The sequence below is a fragment of the Egretta garzetta genome, unplaced genomic scaffold, assembly GCF_000687185.1.
Source record: "Egretta garzetta isolate BGI_Z169 unplaced genomic scaffold, ASM68718v1 scaffold265, whole genome shotgun sequence".
In the NCBI taxonomy this organism is placed as follows: Eukaryota; Metazoa; Chordata; class Aves; order Pelecaniformes; family Ardeidae; genus Egretta; species Egretta garzetta.
The window spans coordinates 96904-120999 of NW_009259789.1; the positions used below are offsets into that span (position 1 = coordinate 96904).

General features: G+C 50.7%; 1 protein-coding gene across 4 annotated transcripts in view; it reads left to right on the forward strand.

The window, feature by feature from the left end:
• The window catches only part of PTPRA (protein tyrosine phosphatase receptor type A), a 69098-nt gene that overhangs the window by 28412 nt on the left and 16590 nt on the right, over positions 1-24096 (forward strand). For 2 of the 4 annotated variants that reach the window (XM_035895057.1, XM_035895058.1), the window contains exons 2-7: positions 1952-2035; positions 12183-12261; positions 12684-13046; positions 16171-16188; positions 22328-22412; positions 23770-23843. In XM_035895057.1, the coding sequence (XP_035750950.1) occupies positions 12189-12261; positions 12684-13046; positions 16171-16188; positions 22328-22412; positions 23770-23843 (613 nt within the window). In that variant the 5' untranslated portion in view covers positions 1952-2035; positions 12183-12188. Of the gene's footprint in view, positions 1-1951; positions 2036-2059; positions 2145-12182; positions 12262-12683; positions 13047-16170; positions 16189-22327; positions 22413-23769; positions 23844-24096 lie in introns of those variants that run through there. The other 2 variants (XM_035895059.1, XM_009639547.2) reach the window with 2 other exon arrangements.

Below are 24096 nucleotides of genomic sequence, written 5' to 3' on the forward strand. Positions count from 1 at the left end.
ACAGCAGTGCAGCACCGATCCTGGGCGCAGCCCCGGGGAAGAGCCCTTACCCCAGTCAGCAGCTCAATTGCCAGCGTTAATCCCCTGCACTTCTCGAACCAGGAGCTGATGAGGTGTAATTAGGCCATGGGAGGGTAATTGCTAGGAGCTCCATCCAGCGGTTGGGGTGGCATTGCCTTCTGGAAAGGCCCTCAATGCTTTTGGCTTGTCCCTTGCCAGCAGCCGCCGTCAGCTCTCGCTGTGGATGTGAAGTCCCCGTTGCCTGTGCTACAGGGAGAGCACAGCCCTGCAGCATTCAGAGGCTTTTTTTATATATAGTATATTTTTTCTCCAGTTATTTCTACTAATTTAAGAAGTAGGGGCTGGGCTACTTTCTATAAATTGGGATGGTCAAAGAGTGAGTGTTTCTCTTCTTATTTTCTGGTAGGTCACGTAAGATCTACAAATGCTCCGGCTTTTAATACCTCCAGCAACTGCATCAGAGCTCGCAGCGTTGCGTTTTGATCCAAATTTCACCTGGAGGAGAGCTTCAGCAGCCCTTTGCATTGCTTTACAAATATGCTGCAGCTCGTTTTCATGATGGCCTTCGGCTGGGCAAAAGATACTCATAAAAACAGCATCCTCGCTGTCAGCCAGGTGGTACCTGGCATCTCTAGGTCACCCCCAACTGATTATTCTGCATTTCCCACTTTGGACATTTACGTTTTGCTTGCCTAAAGATTCCTTGCTGCTTGCAGGGGAGAGCTCTTCTCTTTCTCTTCCTTGGACCAAAAGTTATAGCCGAGGCTTCTGAAATCCCACATGCCGACATGGTGGGATGTCAAGTGGAGGAGCTCTGCTGCGGGTCTGGGTCAGGGCATCACAGCCCAATGGTCTTGGACTGGATGATGCTGGCACCGCTTGACTCCTGCCCTTCTCCAGGACAAACTCCAGGCCGTGCTTGAGCTCAGGGCACGGCTTTTGCCGGCAATTTGTTTTTCAGCCTCTGCATCCCCTTTGGAGGTGGTGGCTCCTGGTCCTCCTCTGCGGAGCTGGCTGAAGTCAAGCAGCCGGGCTGTGCATCATGCGGTGGCCCTGGATGATGGAGAAATGCAGAATCTGCCATCGCAGTAATGAATATGATAAGCTATTAACCCAGTTTGGGTCCTTGGCCCCGCTTGTTTATCACCATTTCATCCTCGCAGTAGATTCATCATCCAATAAGAATGGAAAAGTGAAGGCGTTTTGATGAGCTGACATTTTCAAGCAGCATCGCTCTGGGTTTGCGGCGCTAGAAATACCTGTCAGGCCATTTTCCTTTCGCCTGGAAATACGCGCCGGTGTCTTATTTGTAGGTTGTGTTGAAAAATGCTTGTGTCTGGCAGCACAACTGCTCCCAGCCAGACTTTTCAGCTTGAAGCCTTCGGCAGAAGACGTGCCTGAAAATGCTTTTGGCACTGGAATCACAGAGTCAGAGAGGAAAACGTTTGCAACTCCGGTTCCCTTCGTTTGCAAACCTCGTTTGGAAACCCTTGCAGCCGCTGGTAAAATTGTGATTTTGGTTTCTTTCTCTGGCAAACTGCGACGGAAACAAACACGGTTAATGCGAGGTGCAGGGGATGCATCCCTGGCCCCGCTCCGGCTATCGCCATTTCTACATCATCCTCGACCCTTTTTTTCCATTCTAATACATGCAAATATATGTAAAGAGTAAAGGCTGTTCCACCGAGTCTTGCACATTTGTTTCAAGAGAAGGAAAACAAGCCGAATTTACAAAGAATTTACAAGCTGAATTTTAAGACCCCTATATAAAAAGACCCAAAGAGCGGCTGGCGGCGGTTGCCGACGCTGACCGAGGCGATGCTTTCTGGCGTCTTTATTTTCCCTGCGCTTGCAATCCTAATGTCATTAATATGGAGCTTTCGGAGAACTGGAGTATATCCTAATTAGCAGCCTCTGATTTTTTTTCTAGTTTCATAATCAGTGATCTCGGCTACACCAGAAGTGTTACTGTGGCAACAGGGCTGAACTGAGCAGCGGTGCAGAATTACCGCAGGTAAATTGGTGATTTTACGGATCCACGGCACTTTCTTAGCCCAGGCGCTGCTCCGTGGGACGGGCTGGCTGCTCCCCGCACCCTACAGGTGTCCCGGGTGGATTTCAGGGTAAGCACAACCAGCGATTAAGCTGCATGACCGAACGCATGCGTTTTAATTGGAGCTTAGCCTCTGTAATGGGATTTTAAGGCTGTCAGGCAAATGATCCCCTCCGACACCTTTGTTTCAAGTAGGATGCTCTGACCGCTCGCCGCCCGAACGCTCCGGCTCCTGGCTTGTCTCAGCTTGGAGCTGATCCTGCAGAAGGGGCTGAGCCTAAAAGCTGGGCTTTATTTTTCTAATGTTTGGTTTGGGTTTTTTTATAAACCTCCTTTCTCCTCCCCACGTACGGTTTGCTCGCTCTCCGAAAGGCATCTTGCTAGGTAGGGGTGTTGTTAGGCTAAATAATGGCCACGCTTCACCTTGACTCCTCAGTCAAAGGCAACCGGTCCTTCACGTAGCTGCTGTACCAACTGCACTCATGTTTTCTTTGTACGTGTTACAAATGGTGCCTGGGACAAAGAAGGGGACACCCTAAAATGGAATAGTTAAAGAAATGTATTCCTGTATGACTTGACTTTTTTTTTTTTTTAATTATGTATTAATTCATTATTTGGCATAATGAGATGAACCGGCCTCGCTCGAGCCTTTAGGGCGGTCGCTCTCCGCTTCCCAGCACCACGTTGCAGCTGCGATGCCCGTCCTGCGGGGCAAAGCACACCGGGAGACCACGGGCTTTGGTCTTGTACTAGCCAGGGGGTTTTACAAGTTCTGGGGGTGTTGCTTTGGGCAGATCCATTTTAATTACCCCAGAAGGAGGTCTCACCTCCCTCTCCCCCTTTGCAATGCAGCTCCTGCCACCCCACCAACCCTCATCAACCCGGCCTGCAGCGAAACCTTCCATACCCAGCACCTTCCTCCTGGTCCAGGCTCAGAGTCAGTCCTTCCTCTTCATCCTCCCTGAGCTGACAGCTCCCTTGGACTTAGCTCACCGCTCTCCTTTTTCATAAGACTTCACCTTCTCTCAGCTTCTGAGTGTCCCGCCTTGATGCTCCTTGATGCCGTGTCCTTTAGGAAACCCTCTCCAGCTGGTTGTTCTCCATTGCTAGAGGTCCAAGAAGCTCTTCATCCCCTCCTCTCTCCCCCCACAATTTATTCCTTGACCCATCCCAGTTTATTCTGCACACAGTGAGAGGTGCAAGAGCGACCGGCACGTGCTTCCGCGATCAGACAGGCACAGCGCCGGCAGAAAAGAGTAGCTGAGGGTGAAGTAGACCGGTCCTAATTAGGAGGGTTATTAGGAAAATTATTATTAGGAAAATAATTGGAGGTAGTTGTAGCTCTTCGCCTCCGAGGCACTCGGGCAGCTTACAGACGATGACTCTGCTCACTGCTCAGTGGTGCGGCCAGGAGTGCCCATCCATGCAGCTCGATGGGCTGGAGATCATCTTGGTCTTGGTCTTAGACATGCCACAGATCTGCCCCTAGCATAGCCGGGGCTGGAGCCTACATCTCCTGTCTTTTAATTCTGCATTTTTGGCATGAGACCATCAAGTCTCTAGGCTCTATGTTAGTATTTGCCTGTTTTTAAACAGAGAGAGACTTCTGTCCTAAAAGCAAGGCAATATAGAAAACTAAGAATGTCATGACACAGCTACAGAGGGCAGATACCCACAGTCAAGATTTCTGCATCAATTTAGGAGCCTGAACTATTTCATGTCCAGATTATTTAAGCATCCACATTCATTGGTGTTTTTCTCTGTTTTTTTTTCCTTAAAACTTCATCAGTTTAATTTTCCTATCTTCTATCTGAGATATTAATTCCCTAATCTTGGGGCTTTTCTAGTAGGCTCGCTTATCGGTCTTGAGATGCTCCAAGCTCCTTTGGAAGCGTCTATCATGGGTTCATTTCCTCTGAGGAGCTTTGTGGCTTTTTGTTCATGGCTCCTAGGAGGTGAGGGTTGTCTCACACATGGCAGAGGGCTGTCGTGGTGTGCAGTAACTGGTGCTTGTTCACTGAGTGATGGCATAGAGCTGGAGGGACACTGGTGGGACCCCAATGTATATCCAGCAGAGTGTAGGGATCTCCTTCTCAGTGCTGGATGTTATCTTACCCCAAAATGAGCTTAAATCCTGGCAGGTTTACCTTCCGAAAAGTTTGCAGGACAGCCAGTTAACAGAGTCCGAGAGTGGTTGAGGTGACAAGGGACCTCTGGAGGACATCTGGCCCCACCCCCCTGCTCAGCCAGGGCCACCCAGGCCAGCTGCCCAGGACCGTGTCCAACCCAATTTTGAATATCTCCAAGGAGGGAGACTCCACAACCTCCCTGGGCAACCTGTGCCAGTGCTTGGTCATCCCTGCAGTCAAAAAGTGGTTCCTGATGTTGAGAGGGACCCTCCCGGGTCTGTTTGTGCCCATTGCCCCTTGTCCTGTCCCTGGGGACCACTGGGAAGAGCCTGGCTCCCTCCTCTTGGCACCCTGCCCTCAGGTATGTGCAGACATTGGTGAGACCCCCCCACAAGCCTCCTCTGCTCCACGCTGAACAGTCCCAGCTCTCTCGGCCTTTCCTCATAGCACAGATGCTCCAGTCCCTTCATCATCTTTGTGGCCCTTTGCTGGGGTCTCTCCAATATCTCTGTGTCCCTCTCCTGCTGAGATGCTTCCCAGTTGGGTGGTCCCCAGCACATACTGGTGCCTGGGTTGTTCCTCCCCAGGAGCAGGACTTTGCACTTCCCCTTGTTGAACTTTGTGAGGTTCCTCTTGGCCCATTTCTCCAGGCTGGTGAGGAGATGGCAGCACGACTCTCTGGAGTATTGGCCACTCCTCCCAGCTTGGTGTCATCAGCAAACTCATTGAGCGTGCACTCAGACCCATCTTCCAGATCATTAATGAAGATACTAAACAGGACTGGACCCAGTAAGTTATTTTTAACTGTGGTCTCAAAGGTCCTTGCAAACATTTCTGAATTAACTAAACCTGCGTCATTCGCTTAGGGAGTAAAAAAGCCAATTTGGGAGCTTTTTTATGGCAGGTCAGGATGAAGCACAGGGATTTCCAGGTTTTGGCAGCAGAGGTGGGAAGGGAGCTTGGGGAACCTCCTTCCAGGGACTGGCTGGTGAACACCTGATCCTCTCTACATCTACCCACGATGGTTTCACACATGTTGCTGCTGCCAGTGAGAAGCCGGTATGATCAGCATGGGATAGACTAACATCTTGCTAAAGATGACCTCCACGAGGAAGACTGATCCTGGTTCAGGCCATCAGTTTTTCACATCATCCTAACAGTGCTAGCTATTTCTGGGCACCAAGTGGGAGTAGGGTCGGGTTCCCTCCATGCACGTATGATGATGATGTTGCTCTTTGAAAGAGGACTGTGTGTTCGCCTGTTGGACTGAGGACCACAAAAAAGGTCTGAGGGCTGGAGCCCTTCTGCTATGGGGACAGGCTGGGAGAGTTGAGGTTGTTCAGCCTGGAGAAGAGAAGGCTGTGGGGAGACCTGATTGCAGCCATTCAGTGCTTAAAGGGGGCTGGTAAGAAAGATGGGGATGGACTTTTTAGCAGGGCCTGTAGTGACAGGAAAAGGGGCAAGGGTTTTAGACTGCAAGAGGGTAGGTTGAGGTTGGATGTAAGGAAGAAATGTTTTATGATGAGGGTGGTGAGACACTGGACCAGGTTGCCCAGAGAAGTTGTGGATGTCCCATCCCTGGAAGCGTTCAAGGCTAGGTTGGACAGGGCTCTGAACAACCTGATCTAGTGGAAGATGTCCATGCCCGTGGCAGGGGGGGTTGGACTAGGTGCGCTTTGAAGGTCCCTTCCAACCCAAACCATGCCATGAGTAAATATCGAGGTGCAAGAAAGCTGTGAAGGTTGGGCGGGTGGAGAAAGCAAAACCGCAAGCCCTTACCGCGGGCTTCTCCTCCTCCTCATGCACCATTCGTTACAGTGGCTGGCCCTTTGGGGGGAGCCGCCCCGTTTTTTAAAAGCAACAAAAAAAAAAAAAAAAAAGAAAATGATTTTCAGAAAGGGTGAATGGTTGCTGTGATTCATCTTTTCTGCTGAAGGGTGGAAAAGCAGAGGGTGGGGTGGGGGAATAATGTTCAGGCCTCGTTTCAGCTTTGGAGACACATGCGAGGAATTAGTCACTGTGTCTTAGCGCAACAAAACCCTTTTCCCTCCCTAAACTCAACAGCTCCTCTCCCTGCGATGGCCACAGCTCTGGTGCAGCAGATGACTCACACCCCCTTAGCCATCCCAACGCCGTTTAGAGCCAAAGCAGCTCCTTACATGATGTTAAGGAAGAGAAGAAGTCAATGGGCAGCTCAAGGAGTGCCCCCTGCAAAAAATTTGGCCCCCCAGGTGATTTTCCATAGGGGACCAGGCTTTGCTTTTTGGTGCAGAGCTCCCAGCAGCAGGGCTCACCCTGATGGTTATTTTTACGTCCTTTGCGTCTCATCCAGCGCGAGAGGTTTGGGGTTACGGAGAAGGGGAACCCGGTGTTGGCGAAATCCTTCTGCCGTCGGACAAGCCCGTGGGCAGCTCTCCTCGGCTGCGGATCGCAGCGCCAGCGAGAGGCTGGAAAACCACAAATGGGATTTAAAAGGAGCAGGGAGGGGGAGAGGGAACAGCAGGTTTGTTTTCCAGGGCAGCTGAGCCATGCTGATGGCTTGCTGCCACCAAAAAGAAAAAAAAAAAGACCTTTTTCCCCTTTCTTTATGCTCACGCTTGCTCTCGCCCTACTGTGAGCTCCTTCAAAGGCCTAACCGGTGCAGACGTAACCTTGCTCCTCGTTTTGCCCTCTTCCCTGCCAAAAAAAAAAAGAAGAAAACGGAACAATTTTTTGGTTTTCTCTGCGGTTGGGGCCAGCACGAGGCGGTGGGGTGGTCTCGGTTGAGCCCCTACCTTTTAGCATCCTCCTGACAGCAGCAGCGGTTGCCAAGGTCCTGGAAAGCCGGGCAGAACCCGGGTTGTGTCTCCTCCTTGCACATAGAAAAAGATTGCCTCATTTTCCAGGAATTAGGAATATGTCAGAGGTGGGGGTAAATCCTGCCTTTGATTGTCGACGGCTGTATCCGGGTAGGATCTGGGCAGTTTCTGCAGCACTAATTGCTAATTCTGTGCTTTCTGGAAGCACGGGGAGGTGCAGCCAACCCCCCCTATAGCAGCAGCACGCACAAGCACCATTCTTAAACCACTTATTACTTTAGAAAGAGATTATTTCCTCCCCCCCCCCTCCAGGCTCAATCATCTTGACAAGGATCTGCTTATTTTAAAACATACGTCCTGCAGCCTAAAACCCAGCCATTCCTATAGGAAGATCCTGAGCAGGAGGGTGCAGTGCCTATCCACTATATGTATATATAAATATATAGATAGAGAAATATATATATATGCAAAATATCGATGGAAACACTGGTAGCAATTATTCAGGTTTCTAACCCTGATTTTTGAAGAGGAAGGTTTAAAACGAAGACGCGATGCTGAGCCTCCCAACCCGCCGGGGCAGCGGTGCCGAAGCCGGCTCCTTTCTCCTCGGCAGAGCCGGCGCCGTGACGTCAGGGTGTTTTTCTGCAGAGCTCGCAGGATGTTGCAGCCGGCCAAGAGCTGTGTTTATGTTGATAACATTACAAGTATTTCCTCTCCGTTTCCGAAACCAGCAGGGAGGGAGCCGAGGGGGAAGGGAGACTCGGGTTTCTCCAGCTTTGGGGTAGGACTCTCGAGGCCTTTTATGTTAAGAAGCGGGTAACGGCGTACCGCTGGCATTTATTTATACTGCATTTGGGAATAGGGAGTGTTTAATAGCCGGGGCTGGGAGCCGGGAGCCGGGAGCCGGGCTGGCACAGCCCTCCCCTTGCGCAGGGCTCTTTCGTTTGCTCTCTGCTCCGGATCCGGTTTTAAGGTGATAAAGCGGCGCTGGCAGCTGATTGCCGGTCACAGGAGCAGCTCCCAGGATTTTTGTGTAATGATCTGCCCAGCAAGCCGTGATGCTCTCAGGGCCGCCCCGCGTCCTGTTTCTTTTGACATTTACAGCAATAAAGCCATAAAAATTCAGGATCCGCGCAAACCGCCTGCATCCAGCTTTCTTCACGAAAACGGGGCGAGGTGTGGGGAAATTCAATATTCTCTCCCCTTGCCAACCCTTTCCTCCTAATGCGATCTGCTCAAAGATCAATGAACTTATTAAACGTAATATCAGGGGGGGTTGAAAGGCAGGCGGCTGCCTGCCCACTGGTGTAACCCCAGGGCATCGGAGCTGCGCTGCCGGCTCGGCCAAGGAGGGACCTGCGTCATCCCACCGTCCCAAAGGGGTTTTGCAGCCCATACCCATGGCTGGCCCGGGAGTTGCCTCCAGCTCTCATCCATATGGCAGTCAGGGTCTTGGAAGTAAAACCAAGCTCTTTTATTGCATGTGGGTTACCTCCCACATACGGAGGGCAGAAAGAAGAGGGGATTCACAGCTTTTACTTCCTTCCACCAACCCTCCATGTCCTGCTTTTGATACCAAGGGAAAATATGTTGAGGATGGGGCAGAAGACCTTCGGAGGCCAACATGGGTGTGGGGTCGGTATGGGCTAACCCATCAGCCTTTCCTTCCTTAACTTTCTCAAAAGGACTCCAGGGACCACAGAGGGGAGAGGAACCGGGTCCCCTGGGGTCTGCCAGTCCCAGCTCTGCCACCCCTTTGCTGAGTGGCCATGAACAAATTGTCATTCCCCTCGTACCTGAGGTGTGCTGCAAGAGCTGGAGCAGCCAGCTCAAAAGATCCTTGATACCATTAAGAAAGGCTTGGAAGAGATTAAGAACTGTATGGTTTTCCAATTGCGGGCCAGGTGGTGAGGAGCAACATCTCCGTGTGAGGCGCCAGTAGGATGCCAGTGCGGTGGGAGCGTCCCCATTCGTGACTGGTTTGTCTGCTCTTGGGGCAAACTGCTGCTGCGGAGCTAGCGCTGGCAGTTCCCAGATGAATGGGATCCCAAATGAACAGGAATTCCAAATGAATCCCAGAATCCCAGAATGGCAAGGGTTGGAAGGGACCTCGGGAGATCACCCAGTCCAACCCCCCTGCTCAAGCAGGTTCTCCTAGAGCATGTTACACAGGACTTCATCCAGGCAGGCTTTGAATATCTCCAGAGAAGGAGACTCCACAGCCCCCCTGGGCAGCCTGGGCCAGGGCTTGGGCACCCTCCAAGTCAAGTTCTTCTTCCTCACATTCAACTGGAACCTCTTCTGCTTCAGTTTGTGCCCATGGCCCCTTGTCCTGGCACTGGGCACCACTGCGAAGAGTCTGGCTCCGTCCTCATGACTTCCACCCTTAAGATATTTGTAGGTGTTATGAGATCCCCTCTCAGCCTTCTCTTCTCCAGGCTGAAAGGAACGGGATCCCAAATGAGCAAGATCCCAAATGAAAAGGAATTCCAAATGAATGGGATCCCAAACGAACAGGAATTCCAAATGAACACGATCCCAAATGAACAGGAGTTCTCATTTTGAGAAATGGAGCGGGGGGAGGAGGAAAGGAGCCACGTCCACCTACGAGAATGGCATTTCTGTACAAATCTTCATCAAAACACAGTGAACAGTCACCTTCTTTCCTAGCAGTGTTTGCAAAAGAGCCAGGTCTTTCCCTTTACCTTCTCATTGTTTTCTTGTTGCAGTAGTGATGGGTTCCTGGTGAGGGAAGCAGTTGCGATGGTGATACCTTGGTGCCTTCAGCAGCCCCTGCGAGGTTTCAGGAGCACCTCAGTGCCGCCGTTATGTTCATTTGGAGATTCAGCATGGACTTAGAGTCCTCCTGCCTTTGCACGTGGGTCCGATCGTGACGAGCGCCCTATTTCCATGGGTTTCCACAGTAGAACGCTTGAAGGATCTGTCTCCCACAGAGAGTTGGTTCCATTTTTGCTGGCTGCACAGTTTCGTGTGCTTCCCCGTTGCAATTAAGCCCGGGGAGGGCATGAGCTCCCTTTCCTACACTGCAGAGGTAGAAAACCTCTTTGGCTTAGGAGCATCTCAGCTCCAGAGTGCAATTGCTTGTTGAGTGGCCTTGAAGCAAAAGCAGACGTCCTGGTGCGCTTGCTGCTGTGCACTTTTCCCCAAGCTCCAGCTGCGCTGGCTTGCCATCAACCCCAAAAACATAGAATCACAGAATCATAGACTCATGGAATGGTTTGGGTTGGAAGGGACCTTCAAAGGTCACCCAGCCCAACCCCCCTTGTGGTAAGCAGGGACATCTCCAACCAGATTGGGTTGCTCAGAGCCCCGTCCAACCTGGCCTTGGATGTTTCCCGGAATGGGGCATCTGCCACCTCCCTGGGCAACCTGTGCCAGTGTTTCACCACCCTCATCATAAACAATTTCTTCCTTATAGACATTGGGTTTTCTCTCCAAAGCCAAAACAGTTCAGACCAAGCACATCTCAGACTCTGGGAGGCTGTTGAATGAGTTGCATGGGGTGTCTTAAGCACCAAGAGTGGAGCATGTCATCCAAGCCCTACTGGTTGCGGGTTTTCTGGACATCCCACCCTGCAGCAGAGCCTCGCGGGAGGCATTGCAGGACCAGCCCCGCGCTCAGCGAGCGGCAGGAGGACTGAGTCAGTTCAAATTCATCCAGACAGATATTTTAACCAGTGATGAAACCCAATGGAAAGTTGGCTGCTCACACCAGTGGGACCCTTGAAGAAAGCCCTGCTCCAGGACTGGTTGTGGAGAGAGCCGAAGGAAAGCTCTTATCTCTGGAGCTTGGTTTCCTTCTGGTTCAGGGTTTGTCTGACCTTTTGGTCACTGAGCATGTTTGATTTTTGCCAGGTTTTCTTTCGGGGGTGAGGAAAAACATGTAAGTGGGTGGTACTGGTGGGAGGATACTCCCGGGTGGGGTGGGGAGGATCTTGTATTTCTGATATCGTTTCCAGCACATTGATGACTTCAGTGTTGTCCTTTTGCCCAGAGTTTGGGATGGGTCTAGATTGAAGCAGATTTAAATAAATACAACAAGAACAAACAACACGAGATGTGTTTAAGAGGGGGAGGCTTAGACCGCATATCGGGAATAAAACACTTTCTTGGCAGTGTGACGAGTTGACTTGGCGGCGAGATCTCGCAGCCTTCTCCTAGGAGATGCTGAAGATGCAACGGGACGCGTGACAAAATCATGAAGGACGGGAGAGAGTTGTACGACAGCTGCTGGTCAATGGCATGTAGCAGAGCCATCTCCGAGCCCTCTCTGGGCTCGTAGCAGATGGGAGATGCTGACCCGTCCTTGGGAGGCCCTGGGGTCTGAGGCTTGGCAGCTTTGGGCTCTCTTCTGGCCAGGGCGATGACGTCTCATATCTCACTGTTGTTTGCCTCAGCCTCTGGGCCCGTATCTGTTTGGGAGGAGATAATGATACCCATTTCTCAGGAGCTTTTTGAGGTCTACAGAGGAAAGAAATCACCATAAAAACCTTGTATTTAAAAGGGCTTGGGGAGAAGGCCTGGGGGAGACAACTCTACTGATGTCATCGTCCTATAATTTTGCAGGACGTTTCCTGGGAAGAAAGATACAGTACAACCAATGTGCAGCCTGCGCTTGCAGATGATCTTGGATTGGTTTTTTACGGGTATTTGTTTCGTCTGCACATGCAGGGAATGCGATGGGGTTTGAGTGGAGCTGAGCCTGGCCTCGTGCGGGTGTTCTGCCCGCACCCATCCACCAGCAGGGCCTTCAGTGGGCTGGCAGGGACCTGCTGGAGGAGCTGACCTCTGCTTTTTCCCTCTCTCTGGTTTCTGGGCATTTTGGATCAAGGTTCTTTGCCGTGATCTTCTTTTCTTTGGTGCTGAGCTTCATAGCTCATTCCTCTCGTGCTCTCCCATAGCTTGCTCATTCCCTGCTTCATCTCCGGTCACCTTTGCTGGTCCACCAGGCCGGGATCTCTCCATGTACCCCCAGTTGGGAACATGTGAACCTATCGATCAATCCTTCCCATCCACATGCCTGCAGAGACTCCAGCCACACGTTCACTCCTCCCCTCCATCTCTACACACACAAGATGCACAGCAGTGTCCCCAGTTTGAATTATTTTGGGATGATGTTGCATAAGAGTTTAAATAACTGTCCTTTGCTCTCTTCCCCAGGTCAACATGGATTTGTGGTTCTTTCTCCTTTTGCTCGGAAGTGGCCTGATAAGCGTCGGTGCTAACAACATTACGTCAGGTAAACTACGCTCCTTGTCTCCTCTTTTTTGTCCCTAAACCATCTTTAGGACCAAAGGAGTAAGTGCTCACATGCTCGGTGACTTACCCTTTCTGCCCTCCACTTAACTGGAATAGCAAGTCTCAAAAAGAGGTGACGGACGGCAGGTGCTCAAAAATGGGTTTTACCTCTAGCAGATACTGATCCTTTCTTACAGGGGCTCTAACTTTTGTACCTCCTCGATATCATAATAAGTATTCAAGGTACCTGTTTTTATAGGGTGTGCATCACCATGCTGTGCAAAGCCTTCCCTGTCCTGGACTTGGGATTTTTTGGCTCTTTTATTCTTGTAGTTACAGTCGTGCGAATCTGCAGCATCTAAACCCTCCAGTGTTGGTGAAGAGTATCTCATGGAGGTTCCCTTGTGCTTTCTCCTCTCGCAGAGCCACGCACAATAGTGCCCACCACCTCCAGGAGTCCCACCAAAGATCCTACAACAGGTTCTGGGGATGGGACTACGACGAGCCCAAAGATCCTCAACGTTAGCACTCCAGTGACTGTTTCCACCATGGCGTCAAAGCCACCTACAACCACAGCCACCAGGATCTCCCCCAACACCACCACTGTCAGCCTCAATGCCTCCACCCTGGGGACAACCGTGACCGTGCCTCCAACCACCTCCCCGCTACCCAGCGCGACGCCGTCTGCTCCGCGCACCACTCTCCCCAGCACAGAAGCGGAGACGACAGAGAGGAATTTCAGTGCGACGGTGACAACGCAAGAGACCTCTTCCGCTGCCCACAACGGTAGGGATCTCCTTCACCTCTTCTTCTCCAGGCCGCCCTGCCTCTGGGTTTGTTTCTTTGCTTTTCTTTTGTTTTGCTGAACAAAAGGGAATGAGAAGATTCGGGGCAAATTCCACAGCGATAAGAAATAATATAACTCCCTGAAGTGACCAGATCAGAAGAGATTTATCCTACCGAAGGTTTGGGCTTCTTGCCAAGGTGCTGGGGCACCAGAAACCCTAGGATCTCGTTCCACTTTTGTCACAGATGAATTTCATCGCTTTTTGTGGTTTCCGGAGTGTGAAATGGGGATAGCGCTGCGCAGCTCCCAGGTGCTGGCTGAAAAGTTGATCCGTGACAGGTCTGTGTAGGCAATGGCAATAAATCACTCCGGATTGCTGCTCAGCCGCAGAGCTTGGGTTAGCCAGAGTGTTTCTGCCTTTGTTCATATTTTAGTAGCCACCGTGGGCTCAAGTCATGCTTTTTGGCATCGTATGGGGACACACAGAGCAAGGCAGTCCCTGTCCCAAAGGATTTAAGGCTTAAACTTGAGGGGGTCAACCAGGGTGAGATCAAGCTCCTGGGGAAAGCTGATAAGTTGGCTCATTATCCAAAATTAGTCAAGCTGGGGATGAAGGGCATTGTGGTAGGATGGTGCTGGCCCAACTGGTAGGATAATCTGTATGCTCCACCTGATGGCTGCTAAACTGCTTGCAGGCAGAAGCCACACATGATTTGATAAACCATCTGAAGATGCTCTCTCCACCGTGATGAGCGCTGGGAGCAATGCAGTGAGTCCTTATTGAGCAGAGTATTCCACACGCTGGATGTCTCAGTCTTGCGTTTGCTGGCACATCCGATGATGGGGTGGATGCCCCCTTCCTAGAAGTGTTCAAGGTCAAGTCAGACGGGGCTTTCAGCAACCTGATCCAGTGAAAGTCTTTGAAGTCCCTTCCAACCCAAATCATACTGTGATTCTATGCTTACATTATCAGTTTTTCCCAATTACTTGGGCTATTTTAACCTTTGAAAGGTCTGGATGCGCAAGACTTGTCTCTATTGCCATCTTGCTGTCGTTTCCCTCTTGGCACATCATAAAAGTGGCCCCTAAGAACACAGAGTATGGCTGCTCAGCGTAGGATGAGAGCAAAAGTCAGGCAAAAAGAGGCTGAGGTGACCAGAAATCTTAGCTGGTCTGTGATTCTTCAGCCATGGTTTGCTCATTGCTGCATCATTTGAGACCCAGCTTTGATACGAGGTGCAACAGTTAGGGAGCAGTGCCTGCAAAAGGTTATAGTGAAAGCCTTGGTAGTGCTGGATTTAGTGGAAAAACAGGATGGGTAACTTGGTGGGGGGGTAGAAAAGGCTGGAAGAAAATAATTGGGAGTTAATGCTGGGAGATGTCAAGTGTACATTCCTTAGGAATAAATTTCTCAAGGAATATTGGGTGCTGGGTATCTAAACCCCTCTTCACGTTAATGAGAGGTGTGTGCCCTCTTCTTCTGGGCATCTTTGGAAACCGCAGCCCATGAAGCCGCGGCAACGTTGTCTTTGCTGCCAACGTAGAAAAGGATGTGGCTGAAGGAAGTTTGCAATCCAACTTTCTTAGTGTCCTGCCTTGCCCAAGCTCACCCAGCTTCCTTGCAAACACAAATCCTCAAGGCTTTTTTGCAGAGTGAAGGAGTCCGGAGTAACCTTAGATACATGCACGGTGCAAGTTTACAATAAAGGTAGCCTGCAAATGGGAGTGATGCAGGCAAAAGCCTTCAGTACTGCGAGGACCTGGATTTTGTAATACGATGTCTGCTAGCAGGAGACCAGATGTATCGGTTTTGTGTCTTTGCTACTTCTTTTATCACTTAGAATAGAATCATAGAATCACAGAATCGTTTAGGTCGGAAAAGACCTCCAAGATCATCAAGCCCAACCATTCCCCTACCCCTGCCATCCCACCCCCAAACCCTGGCCCTCAGCACCGCCTCTGCCGGGCTGTTAATCCCATCGCCCCTTCCGTGGGAGCAGAGCCCAATCCCCCCGGCTCCCCCCTCCTCTCAGGCAGTTGTAGAGGGTGATAAGGTCTCCCCTCAGCCTCCTCTGCTCCAGACTAAGCACCCCCAGCTCCCTCAGCCGCTCCTCGTAAGCCTTGTGCTCCAGACCCCTCCCCAGCTCGGTTGCTCTCCTCTGGACCTGCTCCAGCAATGCAACGTCTTTCCTGTAGTGAGGGGCCCACTGGGGTTACTGGTTTTGGTGAAGTCCCTTGGTGTACGCTATGACACGTTGGCCATTGCACCATCAAGGCCAGATGTGGCTTCCCACTTGATGTCAGCCCCAAGAACAAATGACCAAACCTGATTATTTCTTTATTTCAAGCAATTTGTCAAGGAGCAAAATTAGTTTTAGGGCTGCCCTTGCCATTAATCTTAATAGGAAATGCGAATATCAGTCATGGAAGAATTAAGTGGTGCTCAAGAGAGGGACAGGGGCAGAAGGCACCGCATGAATTAGGTGTTGTACAGGCAGTTCCTGCTTCTCCAAACCTACCAAGATTGTCCTCGACCCCATGCTGCAGCTCTTCACACGTAGAACGGTGGCATGGGGTGCCTGTGCATCGCAGCAGGGGAGCTGGGCTGTGCTCTCATCAGCACAGGTTGGTTCTGGTTCCCTCCGGATGAGACATCCAAAACAGCAGGTAGAGGCTTTCCTTGGATGCTCAGCATCCCCATCCCCGAGCCCAGCTGCTCTTAATTGAACTCTTGGCTCAGCCACTCTTCTAAATTGATGCACGAGTGTTAGCTCTTAATATTTACGTGCTAATGAATTACACCAGTGACTTGCTAGGTACAGGGTTAAACAGACTGGGCTATCGATTAAGAGCGGGACGTTGTGTTTATCGATCTTAGAGCTCAGCTGCAGCTCCCTGCTCCGCCGATAAAAAGTTGGGGCTTGTTCCTTCTTCCCTTTTACCAAGTGAAGGCTGAAATCCGTTGTAACATCCTGGCTTTGTAGCTGCTGTTTTAAAGGAAAGATTTACAAGATGATGATGAGAGTTACTCAGTTTGTTACTGTCTTGGTCTTTGATCCTTCCTGACTTATTAAAACGTATATTTCTTTGTTGCTAAGAGACTTTTGTTTTCTTTTTCTGCAGGTAACTCTGACAGAAGAGGTAAGGATTTTCTATTTCATTGCTCTTTAGGCAAGCCCTCAGTAAAAACGTTTCCAGAATTATTCTGCTCTTAGATAGCTCTCCCTGTGATTCCCTTCCAAACTTGCTTTTACAAAGCCTATCAAGCTCTTTGGAAGAGCTGGTGATGCGCTGATACCTTAATTTGTGTTGGGCTGCTCTTTCCAGAAATGAACAGTTCCGTACCAATCTGTACGTGTCCTATTAAATACGATGAGTTCCTGCTGACATCAGCGTTACCCTCCCTCGAGTTGGGTGACCAAGATCTAAGAAGCCATTGAAGACATTTCCTCCTCTTTTGCTTATGAATTGTCTTTATTGACTGTAACTTACCCCGTTCGATCTGGACCCATTCTGCAAACCATGTGAATAATTATTATTCTCCTTAATTCTCTTGGCAAGCAGTAGCACAAACGCATTCCTTGTAATCTAATAGCACTTAGGCCCATTTCTCCATCTTCTTCGTTCTGAGAACTGGCATCGCTACCAGAACAGTTGCAATTACTCATTGCTTTAGCAGGAGAGGAGCGGGTAGAGCGGAGGTACAGCCGGTCTGGTTGCTCCCTATAGAAACACACTGGCCCTGCATGTTTTTGCCATTGCTCTGATGGGTTTTTCAGCTTTGTCATCGCCACGGTGGTCCGCTTGGTGTGCCAAGCCCTCACCGTCCCGCTGATGGTAGAGGGGAAAAGACGGACGCTCTGCGATAGATACTGTCAGCACACATTTGCACAGGGGAAATAAAAAGGATGCGAGGGAATTCGTTGAAAATGCTGGTTAAGGTGCTGTAGAAATATTCAGCGTAATTCCCTTGGATCTGGCACGGCTTAGGTGCAGTTTTCTGCTCTCTCTGCCGTTGTTCATCCCAGCTCCTGAGAGCATAGAAACGAAAAATGGGAAGAAGTCTGACTTCCTAATGATATTAATATTGCTAATATTAATGTTACCATCAAGTAATTCATATTTTCCAAGTCCTGTGACTCGGAGAATCATTGTGGGCAGATATTTGCAAGGCTGAGGGGAGACCTTATTGCCCACGCTCTACAACTGCCTGACAGGAGGCTGGTAACGAGTGATAGGATGAGGGGAAACGGCCTCAAGTTGTGCCAGGGCAGGGTGAGGTTGGGCATGGGGAACAATTCCTTCCCCTTGGGGCTGTCAGGCACTGGAAGGGGCTGCCCAGGGAAGGGGTCGAGTCCCCAGCCCTGGGGGGATTTAACAGCCGGGCAGAGGCGGTGCTGAGGGCCAGGGTTTGGGGGTGGGATGGCAGGGGTAGGGGAACGGTTGGACATGATGATCTTAAAGGTCTTCTCCAACCTAAACCATTCTATGATTCTATGATATTGCAAAATTGAAAGCTTTCCTAACGAAATGTTGATTGAGGTTATTCTGAAGGTGAGGAGCAGAAAGCTGCTTTTTACCCAAATAAGTGAAAATCTTCTGCCTCTTACTGCTGGCACTCGTACTATCACTTGAAACCACCCACCCTGGGGTATCTCAACCACCACGTCCACTTTGACAACTGAGTATTTACAACTCTGGCAGGAAACAGGTAGCCCTTTTATTTCCATCTCCCTCCCAAATCGGTGTTGGCAGAAGAGATTTCTGCAAGCTTTGGGGCTGCTGGGTGCTGGGGCTGCCCGTGCTGGAGCGTCGGTGCCGAGCCGGGCAGCATGGAAGGATGTTTGCAGGTGGCTCTGCTCGCCCTGGTCTTCTGGTCTGGGGTCAGAAGGGGATTTTTCCTGAAGTCAGACTGACGGAAATTAGTGGTTTGCCTTTCCCAACAGCACCCAACTCCCACAGCATCTGCAAGTCCTTCCCTGTCCCCTTTTAGCAACTGTGGCATTTTAGGGCAGCTGGAAGCTCGTTTTGTGCTACAGCTGCTAACGAGACGGTTTAATCCTTCGCAAGCCTGGAAGGGAGAGGCTAAGTCTAAAAAGTCTTGCCTTTTAGGGAAGGGAGTAAAGCTGCACAAATATTTATGACTTTACCTGTTCAAGGGGTGATGCTGCGCTCCAGGCTCAAGTTCCATGTCTGAGGGGATGTATCAGCAAGGCAGATCCCTTCCCGGTGGGGCAGCGTGGGTGAGAGGTGCCCTGCCTTCTCCTGCTCTGTGCCTGGAGTTGGTACGAGGGATAAAGCGGTCATTTCAGTGAGGAGAAAACCCTGGGCTTTGGCTGGAGAGATGGCCAATGCCTCCTGGTGTGCCGCCTCCTGAAGGGATCTCCTGGTGCTTGCACCACAGAATCACAGAATGTTTTGGATGGGAAGGGACCTTTAGAGGTCACCCAGTCCAACCCCCCTGCAGGGAGCAGGGACATCTCCAACCAGACCAGGTTGCTCACAGCCCTGTCCAACCTGGCCTGGAATGTTTCCAGGGATGGGGCCTCCACCACCTCTCTGGGAAACCTGTGCCAGGGTTTCACCACCCTCATTGTAAAAATTTATTTCCTTATATCCAGTCTAAATCTCCCCTCCTTTAGTTTAAATCCATTACCCCTTGTCCTGTTGCTAAGCCCCCTTTAAGCACTGGAAGGCCACAATCAGGTCTGCCCGCAGCCTTCTCTTCTCCAAGCTGAACAACCTTAACTCTCCCAGCCTGTCCCCATAGCAGAGGTCCCCTCCCTCGCCCCGCTGGCCACGCTGCTGGGGATGCAGCCCAGGGTAGGGTTGGCTTCTGGGCTGCCAGCGCACATTGCCAGCTCATGTCCAGCTTTTCATCCACCAGCACCCCCAAGTCCCTCTGGGCAGGGCTGCTCTCCATCCCTTCATCCCCCAGCCTGTTCTGATATTGGGGATTGCCCGACCCAGGTGCAGGACCTTGTACTTGGCCTTGTTGAACCTCATGAGGTTCACATGGGCACAGAAAGCGCGATGCCTACCTTCCAGAAAGGCATCCAGGCATGGTTTGAAGAAAGAAGGCAATGAACCCTCTCCCATTTCTCTTTGGGTGGGCTGAAATAATGCATCCATATCCCACCAGGACGGACAGAAAGCAGCAGAGAGACCTGGAGCTCAGACGGATCCTCTGGCTGTGAAGCATTGCTCTGCTTGTTGCATACCTCTCCCAACGCTCCTCACTGCCATGGGAGCACCTTGCAGGAGATGGGGCCGGAGGACCGCTGTGCTGAGCGGCACACGGTGACAGCCTGGCCTTGCGCATGTGTGCGACGCAGTCCCGAGGGAGTCAGCTAAGGTGTTTTGTGAATAAGCTCACTGGTTTACCCTGAGCCGTGGTGTCTGGTGTGGCTTCTTCTTCCACCTCCCAAATACGACCAAGGAGGAAATAGAGAGCAAATAGAGGTTGCATCCCAGATCTGCTCCTGCGGGCTCGGTGATGTGTGCAGGGAACGTAGCTGGCCTGTGATTTAAACTCTGCTTGGGATCTAAGAGACAGGATTTAAACTCCCGCTTCTGCTCTGCTCCCCCTCTGCAACCACTTGGCAGGGTTTGCTTTTCCAGGAGCTCCCCATCTCGTGTCCTGGGGGGGTTTGTTTAAGAAATACTGACCTTATGTCTTTGCTTCCATTTCTTTTACCCCCATTTTTTTTTTGCTTATGATCCTGTAGTTTCTTGCCTGCTCGATTTGACTCCAGTTTTGTGGGCAGGCATTGATAGCAGTGAGCAAGGAGGGCTGCTCAGCCCGGTCCCTCTCTGCCGGGCGGCTGCGCCCAGGTCTGTGTCATGTATAGGGGACAGTTTATAGACCGCTCTATAGCACCCTACCTACAATTGGAAACATGACCTCAAGCATCAGAAGATGGTTTGCTGGCTCCTCAGAGGTGCTAGGACAAGATTTAAGCATCCCGATGCCTTCCAGGCTCAGGACCGAGGTGGGTGCTCCAGCACTGCAGGTCTGTGGAAGCAGAGGGTTGAGTCCTTGTCCCTTCTCCGAACAATTTGCAAGCATGAAACCCCCGGGGCCGAGGCTTGAGCGGGACAGGAGCTGCTGGGGGGGAGTTGGCACCACTCACCAGGGCTGGGTGCAGAAGGAGGGACCGGCTGGGGACCCTCCGGCTTGTTTCCTGCCTGGGCTTCACTGAGCCAGCCGGGCAGCACACCGGCGGTTAGCCGCCGCGGTGGAAAAGCTCTAACTCATCCAGCCAGATGTGTCAAAAGAACGGCTGCAAAAAAAAAAACCACCAACCCCCCCAGCCTCCCTGCATCCTGCTGCCAGAGGCACCCCTGCCGAAACCCCTGCCCGTAAATCACGGCGCCTGCCAACCGGCGCTGCCGCAGCGGCCCCCTGCCTGGTTCAGCACCGGTTAGGCTGAGCTTAGCTCCATCCAAGGCAGGAGAAATGGTCCAACGATGTGTGGTAGGGACATAGAGCTGTGGGTTTTGCCACCTTCCTCTTCTCCAGCCAGGGTGGTGATGGTGGTTACAGTCAGAGGTCTCAAGGGGAAGCACGTTAGAGGAGGGGCAAGGGCTTGGGCTAAGGTGCTCCGTGGTTGCTTTGCCGCCTTCTTGCTTTTGGAAAGCCTCATGGTGGGTAATGCTAAGGCTCAAGCAGCTACCAAGCATGCAGGAGGCAGAAATGCCTCCCAATAAATTCCTTGGGTTTTTTGCTGCTGGGCTGGGGGAGATGCCTACACATGAGGGCAGTAGATGGAAAGAACAAAGACATGCAAGACTGGGAGGACTTCATGGGTTTATTTGCCATACCAGCTCATTGCCTTCAAATCATTACACAAAAATCATATCTTTTGGTCAGAGTAACATTTCTAGACCTCATAATCACAGAGGGGCAAATGCAGAAATATAACCAGAGTGCCCCTTGCTAGCTCAGTAGGCAGAGATGGACAAAATAAACCCCATCTAAGAAAATCTGCTGGTTGAAATTGCTGAGACACGTGGAGCGGGGATCTGCCCTGGCAGGGAAATGGATGCACAGAAGGTGGAAAGGGGGGGTCATGCCCTGCAGTCTCGGGGGGCGAGGCATGTAGACCCAGTGCGGTGGCCCATACAGATCGAGCGAGCTGATGGAAAATGAAAATGCTCCCAGCTGGCATCGCTGGCATCCACATTTATCTGAAAAAATGCCCTTTGGGGATATTTTGCTATCTGGCTAGCGTTGCTTGGCTTCCAACCCCATCTGGGTAATTTGCTTGTGCCGACCACTTCTTCACTGACCTCCGGGCCAAGTTACAAATAGCTTATTTTTTTTTTTTAAAAAAAAAAGTGTTGTGGGTCCCGGAGGATGGGAATGTTTCAGATGTGTCTAATGGCAGTGTGTTTGCAAGGGAATTGTGCGGTGCCTGCCCTTGAGAAGCATCCGCGAGGGAGCAAACAACGACATGAGCCAAATTAGTTCATAGTCGGTGGCCTTGCGGTGCGGAGCGTGCAGGGCGGTCTAACATCACCTCCTCTCTAAACTCGGTATTTCCAGGGAGGAAAGGAGTCCCAGCAGGAGCCCCCTCTTTGTGACGAGCCAGGCAGATGATAAGCAGCTCAGTAGCCCCGAGCCTTTGCAGCAAACTTCAGCCTGAAGGTGTTCAGAGCCCAGGTGCAGCACGAAGCATCGCCCTCTTGTCCTGTTTGACACAGAACCAGAAGAAAAATCGCGACTGTTTTACAAATGTAGTAGCTGTGGGATCTTACAAAGGCCACAGTTTTCACCTAGTGTAATATAAGGTTATCACGCTATACCAAACTCATAGACCTGTTTAGAAACCACTTGTACAAATCCTTACGTCCCAGGCAGAAGCCTTTGCAGGTCCCCAGGTGATAGAGCAAACTTCTGCCAGTGGCTGGGGGGGCGCCCCGTTCAACTGTACAGAAGAAGCCCCTGAAATAGCCCCCTCGCAACTTTCTCAATCGCCATTTTCACCTACAAAGTCACAATTTCACAGTGAACAACTCTTGGAGAAGGCTGAGGTGCTTTGAATAGCAGGTTTTAATCTAACCTCAACGTATCTGAGATACCTGGTGCTCGCTCAGGTCTTGGATCCATCTTCGTTGTCAGACCAGACAAACATAACCTTACTCAATACCTTTATTATTATTGTTGTGGTTATTATTGTTATTTTGCAAGCAGAAATCGTACCGCTCTGCCTTGTTAAATGATGGCGCTGGATGTTTTTTCGATGTTGATAACCACACCTTTCTTCTCCTATTGCAGATGAGACTCCGATTATAGCTGTGATGGTGGCCCTGTCTTCCCTTCTAGTCATAGTATTTATTATTATTGTGCTGTACATGTTAAGGTAAGAGATGCTTTAAGGCTGACTTCCCTTCTTCGACAGAAATTAGCTACCGAATGAACGGGAATAAGCCTTTTGTGCTGTTCCCTAAGCTAAAGGCTGACAACAGCCGGTGTTTTTAAAAAGGAACCTGTAAGGATAATGAAAGTGATGTTTGGGGTTATCCAGTAAATGATGCTTATTCCTTTCTCTATAAAGCTGCTCCTCGTGCGGGGTAATGCCTGTTCTGCTACTGAAAATGTCGTGTTTAGTGGGATAGATTAAACTGAAGCCCTATCAGTGCAGTTAAAAAGCAGGTGAGGTTTCCTTGCAAGGCTAAGGGTGTTGGGTTGAGTAATCCAGGGAAGCTGAACACAGCGCTCGAGATGGAAAGTGCTTTACATGTATAACCGGGTGTGTTATTCCTGGATTCCCATCTCGATACCGAATGTGATCCAACACCCAGAGCCAAGCTCTGCCTTGGGTACCAGAGCTCTGCGTCGTGCCTGTGCATCTTCCGCTGCGAGGTGGCGTACAACCGGAGCTTGTTAGGAGCATTAGGTGATGCCGTAGCTGGAACTGTAACATAACACAGCCTTTTTAGGTCTATTTTAAAAAAAAAAACCCAAGCATCTGCACTGCTCAAAATGTAGCATTCCCAGCTCCTGAGTGCATATCTGCTCAGCTAGAAGAGAGTGTTTATTCACCTGCAGTAAACATTTTAATTTACTCACTATTTTGGTGATTAAACAAGTAAAAAAAAAAAAAAAAAACCCAAAAAAAAAAAAAACCCATTTCCTTAGCAGTGGAAAAATTCCCTTCGTCTCCTGGCTCCGGGCCTGCCCTTGCAGCGGTGAACCTGATGAGAGTTTTGCCTCAGGAGTTCGGCAGCAGCAGAGTTTGAGTCCTCCCCACCTGGCTTCCAGCCCTTAAAAAAAGTTTTTGTTCGCCGCCGCCTGCCCAGTGATTCAGCAAAACCCTTAACTTCAGGCAAATGGAGCGTAAGCATCTGCTTCAAGTTAAAAGCACATGGAGACAGGCTTTGCTGCAGAAGGACGGCTCAACCTGGGGTTTATGTGCTTTGCTGAATCAGCCCGTGGAGCAGGAACTCCTTGGGGTGTCCTCCATAAAAGGCAGCCTTAAAACTTCTCCTCCTGGCTTTCACCTTGCTCTGGCCTCCTGCAGCCTTTCCAGATGTGGTCAGCTAGGAGTTACGCCTGTAGGCAGGATTTTAGAGGTCCTGTAGCTTCTTGGACCCACCAGCTAGTTCATCAAGCCATAAGAAAGTGAGGAAAGCCCTTCGTGGCTGCAGCTCTCATCTAGAAAGTAACCTGGGCGTCTTGGTGGTTTCTGATGTTCTCCACTCCCTTGTCGTTGATAGGTTCAAGAAATACAAGCAAGCAGGGAGTCACTCCAACTCCTTTCGATTGTCCAACGGCCGGACGGATGATGCAGGTGGGGCTCGCATCGGTGCAACACAGGGAGCAGGAATCATAGAATCATTAAGGTTGGAAAAGACCTCCAAGATCATCAAGTCCAACTGTCAACCCAACACCACCATGCCTACTAAACCATGTCCTGAACTGCCACATTTACACATTTTTTGAACATCTCCAGGGATGGGGACTCCACCACCTCTCTGGGCAGCCCGTTGGTGGTCTGGACACTGCCAAATGCACTTGTGTAGGGTGGAGCTGGCCTCTTTGTT